The 24,843-nt window shown below is 32.3% G+C and overlaps 1 protein-coding gene across 2 annotated transcripts in view; it reads right to left on the bottom strand.

The window, feature by feature from the left end:
• Kif18a (kinesin family member 18A) overlaps positions 1-24,843 on the bottom strand; it is a 72,829-nt gene that overhangs the window by 37,035 nt on the left and 10,951 nt on the right. For both annotated transcript variants that reach the window (XM_027936552.2, XM_071617122.1), the window contains exons 4-11: positions 22,910-23,014; positions 22,258-22,368; positions 19,999-20,196; positions 17,968-18,144; positions 16,550-16,624; positions 16,224-16,336; positions 10,957-11,119; positions 5,958-6,122 (exon numbers count right to left, since the gene is read on the bottom strand). In XM_027936552.2, the coding sequence (XP_027792353.1) occupies positions 5,958-6,122; positions 10,957-11,119; positions 16,224-16,336; positions 16,550-16,624; positions 17,968-18,144; positions 19,999-20,196; positions 22,258-22,368; positions 22,910-23,014 (1,107 nt within the window). The remainder of the gene's footprint in view (positions 1-5,957; positions 6,123-10,956; positions 11,120-16,223; positions 16,337-16,549; positions 16,625-17,967; positions 18,145-19,998; positions 20,197-22,257; positions 22,369-22,909; positions 23,015-24,843) is intronic.

Here is a 24,843-nt window from a genome sequence, read left to right as displayed (position 1 = left end):
ATCTTTTCTCCAATTATGCATTTGGCATCTTTGTCTAGTATGAGGTGACTGTATTTTTGTGGGTTTGTCTCTTGAGTCTTCTATTCTGTTCCATTGGTCTTCAGGTGTTTTTGTGCCAATACCATGCTGTTTTTGTTACTACAGCTCTGTAGTTTAATTTAAGGTCTGGTATTGTGAGGCTAACTACTAAGTTTTCCTCCCTAAGGACTGCTTTGGCTATACTGGGTATATTATTTTTCCAAATGAATTTCATGACTGCCTTTTCTATTTCTAAGGAGATCATCATTGGAATTTTGATGGGAACTGCACTGAATCCGTATAGTGCTTTTGGTAGTATGGCCATATTGATAATATTACTTCTGCCTATGGGAGGTCTTTTCATCTTCTGAGATCTTCAATTCCTTTCTTTAGTGTTCTGTTGTTTTCATTGCAGAGGTCTTTCACTTTTCACTTCATTTGTTAGATTGATTCCCAAGTATTTTACTTATTTATTTTTGGAGGCTATTGTAAATGGGACAGTTTTCTTAATTTCTTTTAGCTGATTCAACATTGGTGTACAGAAATGCAATTAATTTATGGGTGTTAATTTTATATCCTGAAACTTTGCTGAATTCATTTATGAGTTCTAGATTTTTTTGGCAAAATTTTTTTGGGTCTTCTAAATACACAATAAAGTACTTGGCAAACACAGATAGTCTGAACTCTTCATTTCCTATTCGCGTCCCTTTAATTTTTTCTTTTGGCTTATTACTGTGGTTATAGTTTTAAGGAATATGTTGAATAGAAGTGGTGAAAATGGGCATACCTGTGTTGTTCATGTTTAGAGGGAATGCTTTCAGTTTTCCTCTGTTTAGAATGATCTTGGCCTTGGGTTTAGCCTATATAACTTTTACAATGTTGAGATATGTTCCTACTATCCCTAGTTTTTCTGGTGTTTAAACATGAATGGATGCTATATTTTGTCAAGTGCTTTTCCTGCATCTATTGAAACAAGAATTATGTGATTCTTTAAGTCTATTCATGTGATGAATTATAGTTACTGATTTCCGTATGTTGAACCAACCTTGCATATAAAACCTATTTGATCATTGTGCACTATCTGTTTAATATGTCTTTATATACAATTTGCCAGTATTTTATTAAAATTATTTGCATCTATGTTCATCAGGGGTATCGGTCTGAAGTTTTCTTTTCTTGATGTGCCTTGTCTGATTTTGGTTTCAGGATGACACAAACTTCACAGAATGTGTTTAGAAGAGTTTCCATCTTTTTTATTTCATGGAATAATTTTAGGATGATTTGTGTTAGTTCTTCTTTGAATGTCTGGTAGAACTCTGCTGAGAATCCATCCAGTCCTAGGCTTTTTTGTTAGTAGATGGTTCTTTCAATTTCCTTACATGAAATTGTTCTGTTTATATTTTCAATATCCTGATTCAATTTGAGTTAGTCATGTGTTTCTAGGAATTTGTCGATGTCTTCAAGATTTTCTAGCTTACTGGAGTATCAATTTTCAAAACAGTTTGATTATCCTCTGTATTTCAGGAATATCTATGGTGATATTTTCTTTTTCATCACAGATTTCAACAATTTGAGGCTTTCATCTCTTTTGGTTAGCTTGTCTTAGGGTTTAACAATTTTATTTATTTTTTCCAAGAACCACCTTTTTTGTTTCATTGATTTGTTGAAGTATTTTTTTTTTGTTTGTTTTGTTTCAATTTCAGTGATTTTGGCTCTGATTTTAATTATTTCTTGTGTTCTATTGATTTTGGTGTTGGTTTGTTTTTCTTTTTCCAGGGCTTTGAGATGTAATGTTAGATTATTTTTGGTATGTTTCTATTATTTTAATGAATGAGTTTACTGTTATAACAAATTTCCTCTTACAATCATGGTTCACAGTGTTTCAGAGATTTTGACATGTTGTATCTCTATTCTAATTTGCTTCCGCATAGTTTTTGATTCAACCCTTGATTTCTTCTGCTATCCATTCATCATTCAATAGTGAATTATTTAGTCTCCAGGTGTCAGAATAGTTTCTATTTTTTATCTTATCATAGATGTAATTTCATTTAATCATGATTTTATAGAAAGCAGGGTATTATCTCTAATTTTTTATTTTTATTTTTGTATTTGCTAGGAGTTGCTTTGTGGCCTATAATGTGGTTCCATCAGAAAATGTTCTGTTTGCTGCTGAAAAAATTGCATTCTGTAATTGACAGATGAAATATTCTATATGCCTGTTAATTATTGTTTTTTAGTTCTACAGTTGCTCTAGTTTTTGTTTGTAAGATCTATTCAGTGACGAGAAATGTGTTAAAGTCACCCAGTATTATTGTGCTGTGATCTATTTGAGTAGAAACCCCTGCTTGTTCGTGAGATCCATGTGAGTGATATTTTTTTCCCCATACTCTCACCTTCAGACTGTGGATGTCTTTGCCTATGAGGTGAGTGTCTTGGAGATGGCATACTGTCGGGTCTTATTTTTTAACCCAATCTGCCAGCCTATATCTTTTGATTGATGAGTTTAGTCTATTAACATTCAGTGTTATTATTGAGAGATAATTTTTATTTCCTGTTATTTGGATTTATTTCTAGCTTTTTAAGTTCAATTAGATTTTCCTTTGCTAGACTATTATAGTTACTTCTTTTGCTGGCATTCATTTTTAATTTCTATTTCCTCTTCATTCATATTTTTTGACAGTATTTTGTACTGCAACATTTTTAGATGTGAATTCTTTTAACTTTTTTTTTGTTTATTGTGGAAGGTGTTTATTTCATTTTCAATTTTGAAGCTTAATTTTACTGGATATAGTATTCTTGGCTGACATCCATTTTCTTTCAGAGCTAGGTATATATTATCCTAAGACGTTCTAGGTTTAAAGGTCTGGGTTAAGAAATTGGCTAAGATCTAGATTGATTTCCCTCTAAATACAACCAGTTGTTTTTCTCCAGATTTCAAAATTCTATCCTTCTGTGTCAGGCATTTTCACAACAATAATGGGGCTTGATGTGGGTGTGTTGTAATTTTGTATATTGGGGCCCTGTAAGCCTCCTGTATTTGATTTTCTATTTCATTCTCAAGGTTTGGAAAATTTTCTGATATTGTTTCATTGAAAATATTGTGTGTTCCTGTAGTTTGTACTTCAGAGCCTTTATCTAGCCCTATGAATCTTAGATTTGGCCTTCAAATGCTATCCATATTTCTTAATAATTCTATTCATGGTCTCTTAACATTTTTTCTCCAACATCAACTTTATTTTCAAAATTATATACTCTGTCTTTGACGCCTAAAACTGTGATATTCCAAGTGGTCTAATCTATTAGTGAATGTTTACACTAAATTTTTAATTTGGTTCACTGATTCCTTCATTTTGAGAATTTCTGTTTGAGTTTTCTTTAGGATCTTTGTACCTTTGTTGAAGTGATTTTCAATTCTTGTTTTTTTTTTTTTTTTTCTTTTCTGATTTTACTCCTTTTATCATCTTTTAAACTCATAGTTCAGTTTAACTATGAGCTTTCTAAATTCCTTCTCTGACACTTCCTTCACTCTGGTATCAATGGGCTGTTTTGTTGAGGCATTCTGGGTTGTTTGGGGTAGTTTGTTTGCTTGCTTTTTCATATTGTTCATGTGTTTACCCATCTGTCTTAATGGATTTGAAGCAGCAGAGTTTCTACCCTATGAATTTACAGTGTCTCTGAAGGTTTCTAGTACCTCACAGGTTAGGGGAACCAAATATAGCAATGACCTTATAGAGAAGCAGTATTACTGCTCTTGAATACTGTATCACTGAGATATGAGAAAAGCCATTTCTCTTTTGTCTACCATATTATTCTTTCTTCTCAGTTGTTTTCTTATATCCAGAGTAGTTTCAGTACTCTTACAGGTAATTGATAGAGACTGTTGCTTTCTAAGATGATTCTCTATAGTTTTAGATGATTCAGATCTAGCATAAAATTTCACAAGTTAACTTTTCTAAGCTTATACAATCTCAGTTCTAAGATGAATCACTGTCTTTTTTTTTAGCATGGCTTCACAAAACTTCAATGACTGAAAACACATGCAAAATTGTATACATATGACCTCCCCAATATCTCATCTGGACATAGGACCTACATAACTTGGTTCAGATTCTCAAAGGCATCTAAGATTTCCAAAAAGTTCAGAATGACTGTTCGGGAGGAAACACTGAAAATATGTTACATGATACAACTAACTTTGTTGCGTTTTTTCTGTGCGTATCTTGCTTTGGCTATTGATTTCTATATAATTGTTACTTAGACTATTAAACTATTATTCATTAAGTATTATTAAATGCTATTAGGCCTTTGAATACAGAATTTCATTTAAGCTCCTAATGCCTTAAATATATTTACAGATATAAAAATTATCACATACTAGAATTATTAAATACTCTTAAGTATAAAGCCTATTCTCTCTACAATATCTACATTCTTTTTGAGGGGAATATTTAAAAGTACTTTATAAACTGTTATGGTATTATAAAATATTACTACTAATTGGTAGGCTATTAACAAGATATCTTCCAGTCTTCTATAATGACTAAGAAGTAAACTGAGCTATTGGATGATCCTCAATAAATCTCTCCACTAAAAAATTACTCTGTCTTTGTCTTTCTTCTTAAGAAACAAGTATCTGTTCTTTCCTGATCCTTTCATTATTCTGAACTATTGTCATTGACCATTCTTGCTAGTTTCCTCTCCACAGTCATGTTTATGTTTTAAGGTTAAAGTCATTTGCTTCCACATTTTTTTTTTTTTTTTTGGCTACTAGTAGTGATTATAAAGCATTTCTACTCATTGCTATCTGGAAAATCCATTCCTCTACTCATGATGCATTGGCTAATATCTTTAAATTATAAAAAAAATTAATACATTTGAATATTAAAGGTCTCTAGCATTTGTTACTGAATATTTTAGTTCATCTCTATTTTCAGGCCTGCCTGTTTTCTCTTCCAGAAATTTGAAGATTTTTATAGCCTAATAACAATTAGCTGAAATAAAGTATAGAATTTCAAAGTAAAGACTTTATGATACTTTTCCTTTAAAAAAAAAAAAAAAAACACTGAAAATATTCTTTTAAAGTATTAGGTACCCGGTTCAAAACTAGTTACTTGGTGGCAATTGCTGGTAGGTGCTTATCCCATATTTACTTTTTCTTTCTTTCTCATGAAGAGAACACCAATTTTGGGGGGGGGGGGGGAGAAACACAACATACTAAAAAGTCACCTTTCCAGACTTCTTTATATTTAGAAATAACCTTGTGACACAATTCTAGCCAATGGATAGTCCTTAAGGAATTTCTGGAAAAGTCTTTGCTCTCTCAGTGTAGAAATCCTTCCCTCATTTCTTTCCTCTTCTATGGTCTAGGTGTAAAATTGAAACTAGAGATGAAACAGTAATATTACAATCATGAAATGACAATCATGAAATAGCTGCCTACCTAGAAGATTTACTGTTAAGGGAGCAAAATAGCCCAAATTAGTAAAGACACTAAAGTCAGATTACTTGTAGCATTGAGCAGAATAGCCATTAGCCTTGAGTACACTTTACAAACATAATCTTTGCCATTCTAATAAAGAATATCCTCAGCTAGACACAGAAATCACTGTAAACTGTAACACAATTAATACTAATCACATTTAAGACTGTTTTCATACAAAATATTTGGATTTAAAGCAAATGTAAATTACCTACATGATGAATGCTCATGGTTTGTAATAGAATTACTTTATTCTAACTTAAGAGATACCTCAAAAAGGATGCAAATGCTTAAGAATAACAACATTTAAAAGTAACTCTAGTCTTCTGAGAGTACAGAGAAGGGAAATCTAGTAGGTATTTATTCTTGTATGAAAGATAATTTTACTCTACAAGGAAGACAAATTTTAAAAGCTCAGTTTTTACAAATATTAAATCTGAATGTATAAACACATCTGTACCTTTGGAATATGGCCATTCTGACCTAAGACTCTCATTTCATTTTCCACACGATGAAGCCAATTAGTATTTTCATCAAATCTCTTCAATTCTTCCTCCTTCTTTTTCTCCAGGTAGCAGCGACGGGTTTTCATCATGGCAAGTTTATGATCTCGTTTACAAGTGGCCTGAAACAAATGCATTTAAAGAGTCCATCTATTTTCATGATAGCTGATTCCATATTAGCAAAGAAGTTGTGATAGTTTATTAAAGTAAGCTATGCTTTTTGTATTTAAAGTTTATTTGTCCCCTTGAAATCCCACAATACTACTACTTGCAGGAAAACAGGAAATTGAGTTATGAGTCATTTTTATAAAATTACATGTTGGTAGTTTATGGTTTTAAGAAATACAATGGCCAAATCAAAGACTAACTTTCTAGTGTGTGTGCTACACTGCATTCCTTTCAGTAATGGCATTTATAAAGTTTATACTAGGTCAGATAAATTCCTTAATTTCCTTATTCAAAATCAAAGCAGATGCATATTGTGCTCTTTTCTCCAATTTAAAAAACGTGAAGACTAGACAGGGAAGAGGGATTAGAGGGGAAGGGAAGGGGCATGGGGTAATTAATGATGGTGAAATGTGATGATCATTACTATCCAAAGTATATGTATAAAGACACGAATTGGTGTGAATATACTATGTATATAACTAGAGATATGAAAAATTGTGCTCTATATACGTAATAAGGATTGTAATGCATTCTGCTGTCATATATAAATAAAAAAAATTACATAAAAAAACCGTGAAGAAATGGGGTTCTATTGCTCTGGTTTTGACTAAAATGCCTTAAGCTGGCTGATACAAATGATTGAAAAGATAACAACGTACTTATCAATATCTGATTTTGTCTGGATACTGGCTCACATTCCATTATAGACATTGTGGCTAATTGTGGTGTTTACATGGTCATGAATTGAGATCAAAACTGGTCTTAAGGTTATGTCATACTCTATCAATGGAACTGTGTGAGAGAATAGCTTGACCTCTCTGGGCTATTTACTGATAGGTATTGAACTAAATAATTACCAGATATAATGGGTATGCCTGAAACAATAAATCCCCATGGATTACAACAAACACTTACAGATGGTTTCAAAGGAATTAAAAAGAAAAAGCACAGAAACTAGATTTGAAATTTGTCAAAGACTCTACTCTCTTTAGGTGATAAATTCCTCTTTCTAATTAAATTTTATAAATGATATATTATTCACAGTTGAGGGCATATAAGATAAAACAAAAAAACATGATTACCTTCATCTGAATGGAAGATAGGAACTTATAAAGGATTGGGGTCAGGCAAATGTGATAACCCTAGACAAATCCTAGATATCCATATATTTTATTGGATCTCTCCTTCAAGGGAAATATAGGGTCACTTTAGGATAGAGTATAATGATCATGGAGAAATGGTTAACAGGCACTGTCATTCTAATGAATGTTCTTCACTATTGTGATTTGTCTAGTTACCTTATCACATTCCAAACACTCTAGTTAAGACATTGACAGAACAAATTGCTTAAACAAACAAACAAAAAACAAATCTAAGTAGTTGAAAAAGATAAAATAAAATAAAACTCCCAAAAGATAAAATAAAACAAAACTTAGGAAGAGAAGTAGGATAGAATGCTATAATGCAAATGTTTTTCAAGGGTGATACCGACTGACAAAGATCCCTTCAATCTTTAAAGATCCCTGAGATCCTTTCAGAGGATTCACTAGGTCAAAACTATTTTCATAAAAACATGAAGACCTTATTGGTTCTTTTAATTCTTACTTACATATACTGTATAGTAGTTTTCCAGAGACTAAATGATGTGTTATATCACAACATAATAAAGAAGCAGATATGTGAATACAGCTGATACAAAAAGCAAGGCATAAAGAGATCTGCAAAAAACTTAAAACACAGCTACTCTTCTCATTACCAATTTTTGTTTAAGGAAAACATAATTTATATAGCCATAATTCACAAAGTAGTTATGAATATTATCATGCAATGGACCAACTGTTTTTAAGCGAATAATAAATATATTTTTGTAAATCTGTCTTGATTTATTTTTCTTGTAGTATGGGGCTTCACATTTGTTAGGCAAATACTATACCACTGAGCTTACATTCCCAGCTCCTCAATTTTGATTTCTAATAGCAATAGTGGTTGATGGAATCCAACTAAATGAGAAAGCTTTGAAATCTTAAGTAATTTTTAAAGTCAGAATGGGATCCTGAAAGTTTAAGTTTAACGACACTGCTTAACAGAAAATGGGAGATTTGATGTCTTGACTTCTGCTATTTAGCAGGCGTGAAAATTCAGGCAAGTTAATCTCAGTGGGTCTTCAGTCATCTCATCTGAAAAATGAGGATAAAAGTATTGTACCTGCCTGAAGGAAGGCAGCTAAATTAAATTATCTTTATTTCACTCTAACTCTTAGAAGTCAGAGCAAGAAATGATTTGTGGGTCTGAAGGCAGCGATATTTAATACCAGAAAGATCCTAATCGAAAACCCAAAAAGTATGTTTTTGACTTTACTTCTAATGTCTATCAAATGTAATCTTTATGATTCTTGATGGGAATGTTTTCCATTGGGGGTCCCTCCAATGAATCATTGTTCAGAAGTGCCAAGTATTTGGAAATACACTGTAAATTATTCATATCAGACCGTGACATTAAAAGAGAAGTGTTTTCCATTAAGGACTTGACATTATTTAACATAATTTCCAGAACACTACAAAAGTCATGAGAGAACAAACACATAATTCTAAAATTTTAGGTGTTACTGTTGCACAGTATAAAAGAACTGCTAATGTGGCAAACTCACATTTCTTCATCAAAACTAATTTTACAAATTATCTTTATGTGGCCATAAAACTACTCAGGAACTTTAATATTAATTTCAGAGTCCATACTACAGAATTACTTAAAGCCAAATCAATGTTATGAGATTCTTTTCAGTACTTTTGATAATAAACTTCTTTTTGGAGAGGGTCCAAAATATATAAAATTCCTTGCCTTGGTAAGCAGTTTATTAAGACTAAGTTTGACTTCTGCATAAAAACAAAACAATTCTGCCTCTAGATGCCCTCCTATGTTTCTCAATGGCTTAACTACAACCAATAACTTAAAATGAAACAAACAAAACACACACATACACACACACACACACAAAAAACCCAAAACTGAAGAAACAAGTCAAATCTACTTCACTACTTTAAAATAGCAACAATCTAAATTAGTTTGGGATTCAACAGACCAAACTTATTAATGGCACTAAGTAGTTTATTCAAATGATTTAAAAATGGCACTCTGTTTCTACATTTTAACAATGGTACCCAGACTACCTTCAAAGACTGTCTTTTGGATACACAAATAGACTCTCAATTCTCAACAACCAAAGTTTTCACAATCTGTTCTATTATCCTATCTTCCCAATCTCTTGTCACTATTTTCCACTATGGCAGATGTGCATGATATCATGTACCAAATTCTAGTCTATTCATAGTTGTTAGTTTGGCTACTTTCAAATTCAGAAAGATTATGGCAATTAATTAGCGAAATTTGCTATGGGAAGGAAGTAGTACTGGCAAGACATATTGAGTATATGTTCTTTTATACATATTGTCCTACAATTATAATCTGCATATTATACCAAGTCAGTACTTCATATAAGAACATCTTGTTCATATATCCAATCTTTTCATTCACAATGATAGCATTCTTTCAGATCTATTTTCATGTTCTTAATTCTCTCTTCTGCTACATCTAACATGCCAAAAAAAGCAGAGGGACAAGAATAAGAGCATAGGGACAAGAATAAAAGCACAGGCAGTAGAATCAGCTTGCTAGAGTTTAAATCATAGCTGAGCTACCTATAAGCTCCTGCAACCATTGACAAAATGACTTAACTGTCCCTTCATTTCCTCATGTTAATTATAAGGATAATATTAATTATTTGTGGAAATTTCTCACCATCCCCATATTTGGGTGTATTGTGTAGTCTGTATCTCTGTTATATTATAACTTTATTCATTTTCACGGTTTGTATCGGATAGATTTCTCTAGTATCTGAAGTTTGAGGGCTTCAGCCATATTTGCTAAGTCTGCTGACTGCTGTGTTTGGTGAACTGTGTCACCACATATTTTATACTTTTGGACTGTAAGTTCATTAGTGGTAAGAGTTGAGGGTTTGTTTCTTTAAGCTGATTTTACATTACTTCTGTGAAGTTTCCAAGAAGCATCACTGGTTGTATACTTTTTTTTCCTGATTTATATCAATTTGTCAACTTTAGTGGTTTTCTATAACAAAATACATGGGCTGTAAAAAATTTAAGCCTCAATCACTGGGGAAAGCATACTATGATAGCCTTCAAATGAAATTTTTTTCCCTTACCTCTTATTATCCTGTGCTTTTTGGCAAGATTTCCTCTGCTCTCTCATCCCTTCTCATTCCAGCACGAGGATATGAATCTCTGAAGTTCCCAGCTTTATGTGGGAGCTCAAATTTCTAACTCACTATCTCTCTTGGGTATTTTACCTAATTATTTGGTACATGCCAAAGACAGGTAGTGAGAGTGGTCTACATGTGTGTGAAAAGAGCAGTGTACTATAATATTTTAAGCCTTCAGAAACCCAAGAATTTAATTTTTTTTTCTGAATATATATATATATATATATATATATATATATATATATATATATATATATATATTTATATTTGTGGTGCTGGGGATTGAACCCAGGGCCTTGTGCATGCAAGGAAAGGATTCTATCAACTGAGCTATATCCCCAGCCCTTTTCTGGTATTCTTATGGGTTTAAAATAATATTTGCTATATTTTCTCCTGCTTTTCCAAGTATTTATAGAAAATGAGTGATTAAGTAATCCTGCCTATCAAATTTCTAGAAGTAGAAGTTCCCATATTTTTTACATTGTCTAAAATTTAATTATAAAATTGTTCAATACCTTTTCTACTTTGTCTTCAGAACACATCATTTCTATTTGCTTATGGCACTGTTGTTGATAGAATGACTTAAGTTCATTTTCTTTAAGTAACATTTCCAACTTAAGATATTCTTGTCTGATTTCTTCCCGATTCTGAAACAAGCAGTTCAGAATTTCTTGATATCTACCAAAAATAAAACACATTACAGAATTTCATTAATTTTTTGACAAGTCATATAAAGTTTACTAAAAGAAATGAGTGAAGAAAATAATCTATTCCACTCACAGAATTATACTCAATGATAAAGAACATGCAGGCTAGGAATGTTCCTACTACAAAATGTTTTAAAAGGGGTTTTAACTTATTTCTACTGCTAGGTTTCTCTCTGTCTACCAAGGAAAATTATGTTATTGAAAAATATATGCAACTGCAAGGCCTGTGGTATTAGCAATATACTATATTTTGTCTATGCTTATGTTTAAATATAATCTGACTACTTAGCAAAATAAAATATTTTATGTTAGGAAGAAAAAGATAAAACCTGAATCTGTACTATGCTAATTCTCAAGGCCCCAGAAGCAACACAACATTGTGTGTTGTTTTGGTGTTGGCTCACTGTGAAGAAATAAGCAGGAGGAGGCATAATCATATGGTGCCTCCATGGCCCCCTAGGGATAGCAAGAGAGCCAGATTTTAGCTTCGGAATTTGTTACAGTGAAAAACACACCATACGGTTAGGTACCCCCTACAGCCTGGCTGAGAGTCAACTGACACTGCCAGGACCCAAAACATCCAAGTTTACAATGTGGTGAATCTAGAAAAGCCACACAGTTTGTTTCTTTCAAAGAGCAGAAGAATCAATAGATCTAAAGCTATTTAGAATCTATGGATCTAAAGAATCAAAGCTGGGATGTTTGATTCAGATCTCCAAAGTCCAAAGAATTATAGCTAATTAACTCCTATGAGGTTTCTTGGGAACCTGCAATTCTGCACTTTTATAGGATCAACAGAACAGAGGTTACAACAATATTTTAATCCTGTAAAAATATATTTTTGCTTTCAACTCATAGTTCAGTTCTGATATATGGTTGTAATATGAACAACCACATACCAGCAAAAATCTCAAAGAATTAACTGCGAAGACTTCAAAGTAAAATCAAGTACATGCATTTAAAAATAAATGTTCTTTGGCCAGAATTTTAGATAAATTTGTAAGTATCTGTGGTAAAACATACTGCCAATGTACGTCAGTAGTTCTTAATGAAACTCTACCGGGAATGAATAGAAGCCACAATACATTGACTTTACTGCAGTTTTGTCAACCTGATAAATATTTCATAGGAAATATGTATGAACATTGTGATTTTACTGTATTGTATTACACCAACACTAATGCCAGTAAATGAAATGTTATCTTTAGATTATAACCAATAGTAATTTCTTAGTTTTCTGCAACTATTTACTCAAGAAGAAAATTAAATACTTGTCAATTTTGTAATTCTGTTCCAGACATTTTACATGGTGATGTTTGCTGATTAGATGAAGTAAGGAAATTAGTATCAAAGGTTTCTAAAAAGCTCCTTAAAAAAAAACATCATTCAAAACAAAAAGTTTTAAAGAACTGATTAATAACTATTTCCTAGTTATTTAAAATATTCAAGTTAACTGGAAAACAAGTTTTAGAATTGTTCATTATAAATAACAATTGTATTATCTTTTAGGGACTTCTTTTTGAATATTCTTTCCAAACAGCTTTGATACAGTAAATACTATATATTTTTCTCTTACCTGTTTAAAGTGTATAAAACATTATTAAACTTTTATAGGAAAAGACACTTCGAAAATTCATGGCACACAAATCATGAAATTCATATGGAAAAATAAAAGACCCAGGATAGCAAAAGCAATTCTAAGCAGGAAGTGTGAATCAGGTGGTATAGCAATACCAGACTTCAAACTATACTACAGAGCAATAGTAACAAAAACAGCATGGTACTGGTACCAAAACAGGCAGGTGGACCAATGGTACAGAATAGAGGACACAGAGACCAATCCACAAAATTATAACTATCTTATATTTGATAAAGGGGCTAAAAGCATGCAATGGAGGAAGGATAGCATCTTCAATAAATGGTGCTGGGAAAACTGGAAATCCATATACAACAAAATGAAACTGAATCTCTTTCTCTCGCCATGCACAAAAGTTAACTCAACATGGATCAAGGAGCCTGATATCAAATCAGAGATTCTGCGTCTGATAGAAGAAAAAGTTGGCTCCAATCTACATATTGCGGGGTTGGGCTCCAAATTCCTTAATAGGACACCCATAGCACAAGGGTTAATAACTAGAATCAACAAATGGGACTTACTCAAACTAAAAAGTTTTTTCTCAGCAAGAGAAACAATAAGAGAGGTAAATAGGGAGCCTACATCATGGGAACAAATTTCTACTCCTCACACTTCAGATAGAGCCCTAATATCCAGAGTATACAAAGAACTAAAAAAATTAAACAATAAGAAAACAAATAACCCAATCAACAAATGGGCCAAGGACCTGAACAGACACTTCTCAGAGGAGGACATACAATCAATCAACAAGTACATGAAAAAATGCTCACCATCTCTAGCAGTCAGAGAAATGCAAATCAAAACCACCCTAAGATACCATCTCACTCCAGTAAGATTGGCAGCCATTATGAAGTCAAACAACAACAAGTGCTGGCGAGGATGTGGGGAAAAGGGTACACTTGTACACTGCTGGTGGGACTGCAAATTGGTGTGGCCAATTTGGAAAGCAGTATGGAGATTTCTTGGAAAGCTGGGAATGGAACCACCATTTGACCCAGCTATTCCCATTCTCGGACTATTCCCTAAAGACCTTAAAAGAGCATACTATAGGGATACTGCTACATCGATGTTCATAGCAGCACAATTCACAATAGCTAGACTGTGGAACCAACCTAGATGCCCTTCAATAGATGAATGGATAAAAAAAAATGTGGCATTTATACACAATGGAGTATTACTCTGCACTAAAAAATGACAAAATCATGGAATTTGCAGGGAAATGGATGGCATTAGAGCAGATTATGCTAAGTGAAGCCAGCCAATCCCTAAAAAACAAATGCCAAATGTCTTCTTTGATATAAGGAGAGTAACTAAGAACAGAGCAGGGAGGAAGAGCATGAGAAGATTAACATTAATCAGGGACGAGAGGTGGGAGGGAAAGGGAGAGAGAAGGGAAATTGCATGGAAATGGACGGAGACCCTCACTGTTATACAAAATTACATATAAGAGGAAGTGAGCGGAAAGAGAAAAAAATCAAGGGGGAGAAATGAATTACAGTAGATGGGGTAGAGAGAGAAGATGGGAGGGGAAGGGAGGGGAGATAGTAGAGGATAGGAAGGGCAACAGAACACAATAGACACTAGTATGGCAGTATGTAAAAAAGTAGATGTGTAACTGATGTGATTCTGAAATCTGTATACGGGATAAAAATGGGAGTTCATAACCCACTTGAATCAAATGTATGAAATATGATATGTCAAGAACTATGTAATGTTTTGAACAACTAATAATAAAAATTAAAAAAAAAAGAAAATTCATGGAATACAAACATCTCAAGGAAAAATATAGGTATGATAAAGATATTTTATATATTTCTTTCAGGACATTACTATTTGTGGGGAAATGACAAAGGTTATAGAATATATAATTTTAAAATCACCTTCTTTAAATATAAGTAAATTATTTAACACATTGCTAGAACTAAAATCAAAGTTTTTATTGTTAATTAAAAGATGGAAAAATAAAAAGTTCAAATAAATGTTTTTTTCATAGCTCAGGCCATCTTCCTCTGAATAATTTTATTAGAAGATAGTTCAATGATTTAAAGTTATCGACTCCAGAAAAGTTTACTAATCTATAAGGTTTTAATTGGTAAAGTAGATTTGGTTAGGTAATGCTAAGAAATTCTATGGAAGCAATTACTCCAACTTTGAAAAGCTAGTAACTTCTTCAATTTTAAAGAAACTGTATTATCAGAGATATTATCCATTTGCATGATGACCACAGCTATGTTTGACTAACAAAATGAAGCAATAACAGCAACTAATAATAATACATCAGAGGTAAAAGCTTTTTTTGAAAGTTGGGCACTGTGATATATGTCTATAATTTCAGTGAATCAGGAAGCCAAGGCAGAAGGATTCTAAGTTCAAAGCCAGTCTCAGAAATTCAGTGAGACCCTGTCTCAAAATAAAAAAAATAAAAAGGTCTAGGTGCAGTGGTAGAGCACCCTTGGATTCAACTGCCAGTACTGAAAAAAAAAAAAAAAAAAATTTTTTTTTGATAAGACTAAATAAATAACAAGGAATCACTTATGTTATTTTAAAAAAGACATTAAAATTGGTGAGAAATAACAACAACAACAAATCAAAAGTCTATACAGGTCTAGCTATGCAGTGGAAACAACAAATTCTTGTCACTGATAGAAATAAGTGTTGTAAGTAAGTACTTCTATGAAGTTTGCCAAATAGTATAGTGCAGAAACATAAGAATTTACTCGAAAAATGATGTGTCTTTCTCTTATCTCTCAGGAAATACCTTCCTTAACACTGTTTGATAGGATTATTACAGTTATCAGATGAAATGAATATGTATCTAAAAATCATTAAAACCCACGAAGCCACATATAAAAAAAACTAGAAGTGGTTTAGGAAGAAAAAGAAAGTAGTTAATGATATAAAATTTCTCCCCAAACAATTATAACAATTTTCCAAACTAACTCACTGGAACATTGGATCAAGAATTGTTAGTCTTGAGTAGTTCTAGGAAGACAATGGGTCAACTTGAAAAAATAACTATTTGTCAATTCATTTATATCCAGAGATGCTCATTCAAGTAATTAAAAAACTTTATAAACAAGTCCTGGTTTCCATCACTATCTATAAAATCAAAACAAAAATTATCTCATTTCCAAAGTATGTAATACAAAGAGCAATCAGTAACTTTCTGAATTCAGTTGAGTGTGTACCTCTGTGTATGTGTGTGTATAAAATAAATAATGATGGTTAACACAGACTATATAACTCAATTAAAAAAAATAAATTCCGGGCTGGGGATGTGGCTCAAGCGGTAGCGTGCTTGCCTGGCATGCGTGCGGCCCGGGTTCGATCCCCGGCACCACATATAAACAAAGATGTTGTGTCCGCTGAAAACTAAAAAACAAATAAATATTAAAAAAAAAAATAAATTCCTTCAATATGAGATTTTATATTACTTTACCTTTCAATTTCTCTTTCCTGAGGGTTTGAAATCATTAATTTTGTTTTGTCATTTCTATCTGTAAAGGTTTTCTGTTCTTCATAGACTTTTAGTTTTTCTTTTAACATTAATATCTAGTAGAGAGAAAATACTAGTTAAAACATAAAACAAGTTATTTTTTTCCATTATATACAGCCACACCAAAATTGTAGCTATAAAAATATAACTGAATGAGCCAGATTTCAATTGAGTAGGAAATGCAATTATTTTTCAGACAATTAGGCTAAAAGAATCTTGTAACTAGGATCTGAGGAAAATTAGCATAACAATATAAACAGAAGACATACCTCTGCTTTCTGCTCATTACAGATCTTTACATACTGAGATATATGATTATTGAGACTAAGAACATTGCTCTTCAACTGTTAAAAGATAAAAATCATAATTATATATACAGGGATAATAATCACAAAGTTACATACATAAAAAAGGCATTATGTTTTGATTCACTTTCATCAATTATGATTTTCTGACAAATATGATCATGTAACAATAATGATTAATTATGCTCATGTTTAAAACCTGTGACAAAAGAGTATGTGAGCATATTAATAATGTATATGAAATTGCCATACTGAGAAAAAGTCTTTTAAGCATTCACTCACAATATAATAAAAATTGCCTATTTTCTTTTTTCTGTGACTTTTAAGAAATTTAGTAGAGGTAATTTTATGTTCCACTCACTAATGAGTTCAACTAATTTTTTACTAAATTCTTGTTCTGTCTTGTCCTTTTTATAATAGTATGAACCCCCTGGCAAATACAAAATAGTAGAGAGAAATTTAGACATGGTCAAGTCCAAATACTTGAACTCCCTGAGCTTTGATTTATACAACTGTAGAGTTAGAAATGCTTTCTGCAATGGGTTGGAATAAGGATTACATGAAAAACATGTGAAAAACCTTTATATGATTCTAGTATAACTGCTTTTAAGTAACATGAACATTTCTCTTAGGATGACAACAAGCTGCTTATCTTCAGATACTTAAAGAAAGTAGCAGAAGGAAGAAGAGGAGGAGTCATCACACTAGTTTAACTGTGGGTCTCTTCGGCCCTGAGATCCTGAGGTTTTAAACATATATCATGTTTTCACTTATTCTGTTGTCTTTAAAGTATCTGAAACAAGTGGGAAAAAAAACAAGAACAAACAAAAAAACCTAACCAATCATTAGTGTATTTCTTAACCTATGTAGAAAATGGCACATCAACATCATGAATATGGAAATAAATTATCAAGAAAAGACTCTTCACTTTATAAATTGAGACAGATATTATAATGATTTTACAGATGAGGTACATTAAGCATGGAGAGATTAACATGTCCTAGGTTTTCAGGTAGAAAGTATTGGTGCTCAGCTAAAGTACAGCAAGAAATGTGCCAGCAATAAATGTATTAAGGCCTTAACTGATAACTCTATGATATGACCAAATACCATGTGCCATAATGTGAAAGGCTGAAAAGAAAGGGATTAAAGCACCCTAGTACACAGATGATGGGATATTATCCTTTATATACATACTCACGATACTTAAAGGTGTGACTAAATTAATGCTCAGTTGACCAGGTAAGTGAAGATATTTGTTTCCTTCAGCTGCCTAACTCATTTGTAGAAATACAACCCTAATTAATGCTTTCATTAGAATTATTAAAATAATAAGCATTTAATATGTACTCTGAGAACAAAGGCAAAGTAAACATACTTACAGAAGATTTAATGTCCTTTGCACGGTTAGCATACTTAAGAGTATTATATGTGTCATCATAGAATAAAGAGGAAGGACTAACAGCAGCTATCATTATAGTTTGACAGTTTCCTCCAAGAGAATCCTTTAACAAGCGAGTAAGCTTACTATTTCTGTAAGGAACATGCTGATTCTTTTTCTGAAAGAACAAAAAAAGAATTCTTATGCCATTTTCCACATTTAAATGCAAACTTGCTACTACTTCACTGTAAGAACTTAAGCACTGCCTTACTTTGCCTAGACTTATGATATAAATGGTGATTGAAATGATAATGAATCTTATAGCACTATTCAGTGAAAATATAAAACAAAAATCCTATTTAAAAATTATATCTCCAATGGAGTATGAACTTTAGTTCATAAAAAAATATAAGGTTCATTAGTTGTGCCATATTAATGTGAAAAGTTAGCAGTAGGGTTTGGTATGGTGGCACACACCTGTAATCCCAGCCCCTGGTGGCTAAGACAGTAGGATCACAAGTTTCAGCCCAGCCTTTGCAGTATAGCTAGACACTATAAATCAATATATGCCCTATATAAATACACTAGAGGAATAAGAATTCTGCATAGTACAGAGCTACATCTTTCCTTAAATAGCCACCTAGTATGGATATAAAATAAAATAAATAGAACATTAGAGACTTTGCCTGAAATTGCAATAGGATTCGAAGAATTAACATTTTAAAGATTGTTCTTTTCTTAAAAGATATTCATTACAATATTAAGCTAAAAGCAACCTTGTGTTATCCAATGTATATTTTTCATATTAAAGAAAACTGAACATAAGCAAAAAGTAAAATGACTTGCTTCAGGTTAAACAGCTGATAATTCACAGAGCTTGAAATAGGTCCTAGATCCCTGAACTCTTAGTAACATGCTTTTCATTGTAACAGCCTTTACCAAACAGTACAGAATGTATGCTGTTGCCGTAACTTATAATGATTTTAAAAGTATAAGACAAGCATTAAAACAGATTCATAAGTTTTAAATAGTGACTCCTATTGAGTCATTTCAGTATTATTACACACAGTAAATATCCTACTGTATGAATGGTTTAAATTTACAAAATCAGTTGTTCTATCATGCTGTCTGCTTATATGTTCCAGATTTTAATTCTGACTATAAAAGACATCTTGCTTTTGTGATTTAGTAACTTGTCCTTTAAAGACTCCCCAATCATGTTAAAGTACTTCATTCTAAATCAAAACGTCACATTTTCAACAGTTTAACAAAAAATTTTCCTAAAGATTTTCAGCCAGATTGAGCTTAAATGATCATATTTTAATTTCTAAAGCAGGGTGCTATCTTTGCAACTACATTAGTTATCAAATATACTGCATTTTAGTAGGCGCTGCTGGCATATAGTACACGGAAAATATTTTTAAATACTTCCAAAGCACCTAGTAAACATTACCATATTAAGTGATATATGTTTAGTTCCTTTTCCTCTCTATAAGTCAATACTTAAAACATATTCTACTATATCTAAAAATAAAAAATTTAAGAAAACATAACATTTAAAAAAAATTAACAGTATATAAAGTACTGACCACTTCAATTATCACTTTTTTTTTTCTTCTTCTTTTTCTTTTTGGTGCCTGGGACTAATCTCAGAGGCACTCGCTCACTAAGCCACACCCTCAGCCCTATTTTGTATTTTATTTAGAAACAGGGTCTCACTGAGTTGCTTAGTGCCTCACCTTTGCTGAGGCTGGCTTGAACTCTGGATCTTCCTGTCTCAGCCTCTAGAGCCACTGGGATTACAGGTGTGAGCCACTGCACCTGGCTCAATTATCATTCTTATTGTGCAAGTTCGAAATAAATGATAAGAATGTACCATGAAATATTATCAATTTGATATTCATTACTTTTAATTCAACCAATTCTGATTAAATTTGATTTGTAACAGACATTTAAAAATTATATTAAATAGTATCTTTCTAGAAATTATGTTTCAATATTTCAAAATATTTAACAAATGTACAGTACCCACCTTTGTATCTGCTAAGGCATTGATGACATTCCCAAGAGCTAAAAGTGACTTATTAATATTTGTGCCTTCTACAAATCGGGTCCCTCTAGCACTGGTAGCACTGGCACGCTCAGACCCTGCCAGGTCAATAAGTGACATCTTGGCAATTCGGACATTTTGATTGATACTTGCTGTTTTGTCTTGTTGTCGCAAATAAATCTTAAATTATAGAATAGCATGAAAACAAAATATTGTCATTTAAAAAATTAATAAATACGGTAACAGTCTGATATTTAAGAGTACTGAATATAATCACTAGAGAAAAATATGAAAACAAAAAGCCTTCTTATGTGTATATGCTGCAGGATAGATTTTACTTCTTTTCCCCTTTGCTTTTTTGTTGAAGTGCTGTGGGTCTCACACAGGACATCATACACACTAGGCAAGCGCTCTATCACTGTACCACAGTCCTAGCCCTACTCTGGATCTTAAATATCCCAAAGGCCTATGTGTTAAACACTTGTTCCCCAGACTAGTGCTACCTGGAGGTGGTGGAAACTTTCAGAGGTGGGGTCAAACCTAGGCATGGTGGTGTAGGCCTGAAGTCCTAGGTACTCTGGAGGTCTGAGGTAGGAGGATCAACTAAACCCAGGAGTCTGAGATCAGCCTGGGCAAGATAGCAAGACCCGAGACATCATTTTCTTTTAATTTCTCTCTCTCTCTCATACACACACACACAATGGTAAAAAAATGTGGTACAAAAAGGGAGATCTTTTGGTCATTGAGGGCATGTGCTTAAAGAAAACAGCCAGGACCTCAGAACCTTCTATTTTCTCATGGAGCCATAAGGTGAAAGATTTTGCCACTCTATACACAATTAGTCATGATGTGCTGCCTCACCACAGGCTCAAAAGCAAGAGGGCCAATTCACTAAGGATTGAAACCTCCAAAAGTACGAATAAATCTTTTCATATATCTAAACTGATCATCTTAAGTATTTGTTAAAGCAACAGAAAGCTGACTAATGCAGTATACTTAGAGGAAAATAACTCTTGATCTGTTTGAAGCCAAAACAATTGTATTTGTATTCTGGTACCACTTGAATCAGAATATGGAATTATCAGAGGTGATGGTGGGTAAGGTACAGGGGTTCTATAGAAATAATGTTCCTAAGAGAAAACCAAAGGTAGTGGTCAGAATGCTTTGCAAGCCTCCAGGATTACTTTCAAAGGAAAGCTGAATGTGAATGTTGACCCAAAATCAAGAGTAAACTTTTTCTAATCTACAAAACTGTTTTATGTTTTTATAATTAAGAGAATATTATATATATGAAAAAGGTAGTAGTATACTTGTTATTTTCAACTGCCTAGTAAGGTATAATTTATTCAAATGTTTTAAGCTATTTCTTAGCATTTTAAGTGAAATAAAAAAGGTGGTAAGGAAGAAAACCCATTACTCCATTATAAAATTATTTAATTAAATTTTCTTATAAAGCAAGGTCTAAGATATTTCAGGGAAATTTCAGTGTCACAGATATTTTCTCACAAGACTAAATAAATAGCAGTAAGAAAAGACCAATGAAAACTTGTTTCCTGGAGATCATCTGAATGGCTTGAGTTCTCGAGATATAAATTCTTTCAACTGCAATATTTTCTGTTTCATAAGAAGAATTTTACACAGTATAATTCAAAATCAGGCTTTACATAATCACTTGGTTATAAAAAGGACTAGGAAGTACAAGCAATGGCTACTAACCAATGCTTTAGGTCTTTTATGTCATGTGAACTATGTCAATCTTAAGGAATGCAGGTACTTACATGCTCCTCATGATGAAATCTTTAACAAGTGAATTAATATCCTCCTTATCAAACAGCTCTATAAATCTAGATTCATATAGGAGAAATCTTACTCTGAATATAAGATTATTTTTGTAGAATGATTAAATATATTCAACTACTTAACAAAAAAAAGCTTCTGTTACTATCACTTTACCATCCTGTATCTATAAGGACTGAAACCTATATATTCCTATATTCACAAAGGTGAAAGATCATGCTTTTGTTTTATGCCATCTGAATTCTAAATATTCTTAGTGGTAAGATATTCTTAAAAGCTGCAAAGTAAAAAAAAAAAAAAAAAAAAAGCTGCAAAGTAAAGAAAGTACTGAGAAGAAGAAAAGTCTACAGATGAAGAAATCTTTTTCCTCATGTATGGAAATTATTATTCATGAATTTTGCTTTATTTATCTTAAATTTTACTTTAAAAGTGATAGCTCATTACCTGGAAAACAGCATGAGAACGAGAAGATGTAGCATTCACATCAGTGGGATGTTGTGTCCTGTTCTTATTTCCAGTATCTAATAACTGTAAAATTTCTTCTGAGGATTTGGGCTATATAAGTTTAAATAGAAAAACAAAAACACAACACAAATTAGAGATCTATATTTTTCAATAATCTTTCTTTTTTTTTCTTTGTGTGTGTGTATATGTGTATGTGTACTGCTCAGAATCAAACCTAGGAACTCAAACACGCTAGGCAAATGCTGCAGCACTAAGGTACAACCCTAAGCACTTTAATAAACTTTCAAGAAACAAGACTTTCAAAGGTGAAAGGAAAGTGTTTTCTATCACTCAATTGTATTAAATATCACCTATGTATCATCCGCTCAGAACTTGGTGCTGTATGAGGAATAAAAGGTAAATATAGCCTTGGAGGAGATAACAGAATAAAACACAAAAATCAAATGTTCAAGCAGATTTTTTTGAAAAAACAAAACCAAAAAACCCCCAATTATTTCAAGAGCAAAGACATATCCTACTTAATTCTGTATTTCATTAGTTTCTTTCTTTTCTAAATAGGTTGGAAAATAAGTAAATGGCTAGTCATACATACTATTATTCTAACATGAGAAAAAGGCATTTATAAACATACCTGGTGTAAAGTCAAACCCTGAACAACCACTCCTTTTTGGGCATCTTCCCGGACAGCAAGTGGACCAGAATTCACCAAGAGGTCACGGATCTGTTCATTATAAACCTTAAAAACAACACCACCACAAAATAAAAACCCTTTTTGGCACTGCGATAAAACATAACAGTGATAGACACACACATTGCTCATTTGTTATTAGAATTTTAGATAAAAAGAGCAATTCATTTTCACTTTTTCATTCATTTGATCTCATGTTGCCATATATTTTCTACCATTCCAGAAAATGGAAGTATTTGATCCCCTAGGTTTAAAATTGAGAATAAAAATTGGAGTCATTACACCCTCACCCCATAATTCCTGGTTTGATTACTATAATGAAACAGAAATATATAATATAGCAGAGTTGCCTTTTCCTATTTCCTGTAAATACATAAATTTCAGAGAAATAAATGTTAAAGAAAACTCATACTCAAGGACAAATGGTATTTGTGGCTTTAATCCTTCAATTACATTGTTTAACTTACAACGTTAAGGGGACTCCTTCCCATTTTAATGATGAGGCAACTAAGACTAAGCAATTTGTCCATCATCACAAAGATAATTGTAAAATGGAGACTGAAGCCTAGATAACTGCTCCACTGCCTGATGGTAAATACACATATGTTTTCTATACCTGGCAACATTTTAAAAATAATTTCTGTAAATAATACACAGAAGTAGTATTATTGATTTGATTTTACAAATTTATTAAAGGTACAAAATTTACTACTTGTCAAATGAAATTACAACTTTTACTACTAATAAGAAGTCTTTAAAAATTATTTTGGCTGGCTCAGTGGTGCACTGATTTCTCAGTGACTTGGGAGGCTGAGGCAGGATTGCAAATCTGAGGTGAGGCTAAGCAACTTAGGCCCCAAGCAACTCAGTTGGAACCTGTTTCAAAAACAAAAACAAATAAAAGAAACAAAACTCCCAAAGAACAAAATAACAATAAACAAGGACTGGGGTTGTAGCTCAGTAGTAAAGTGTCCCTGGTTTCAATCCTCAGTACCAAATAAATAAATTAAAAAAAAAATTCGTATTATTTCCTTCTATGATGTAACTAGCCTATAGTGAAAATTCTTTGCTGGTACAATTCTCTACAAAGAATGATAACATTTTGTTAAACTGTAATAAAGCTCAAAGTAATAAAATGATAATATAAAAATATAAATTTTTACTTCTTATTTTTCTGATAGGTAGCACTCATTTTTCTATTGCTTTTCATTATCCATTTCAATCACAAAGAACAGAATGATTACTCCCAAGTTGATTTATGCATGAGATTCACTTGGGAACTTTTATCAGAGGGCTGGGTCACACCCACCAACCTATGAAATTAAAATATCCAAGCACCGAGGTGTAGCCATAAATATTTCTTTAATGCTTTGTAAGCAATTTTGGTGCACAATCTATCCATATATGGTACTGCTATATCATTAACATAAGGAAAGCAGATATTAACTCAGTAAAAATTAAGAAAATATCAATTTAAAAATTCTTCTAGTTAGAAAAGATTTAAAAAAGAAGAAAAAAGTGCAGCCACTCTCATTTCCTTAAATATCCTGCGTTCAGAATAATTCATTTTACTTCTTTATTATTTTTTAAATCTTTTTGTAGTTGTAAATGGACAGAATGCCTTTATTTCATTTGTGTATTTCTATGTGGTGTTAAGGATCACACATACCAGGCAAGCGCTCTGCCACTGAGCTGTAGCCCCAGAACTCATTTTACTTCTTAATGATGAAAATCAGTTCTACTTTAAGTTTTTTAGAGTGATAAAGAAACCTTTAGAAATGTATTTGATTTTAATCAATCTTTGGAAGAAATTCCCATAGTAGGAATTAAACTATAGGATGTTAATGAGAGAACTTTTCTGATACTAGAAATGCCTG

Source organism: Marmota flaviventris, chromosome 9, assembly GCF_047511675.1.
Source record: "Marmota flaviventris isolate mMarFla1 chromosome 9, mMarFla1.hap1, whole genome shotgun sequence".
NCBI lineage: Eukaryota > Metazoa > Chordata > Mammalia > Rodentia > Sciuridae > Marmota > Marmota flaviventris.
Note: the sequence above shows the minus strand (reverse complement) of the source record. Positions and strands in the feature narration are given on the sequence as shown.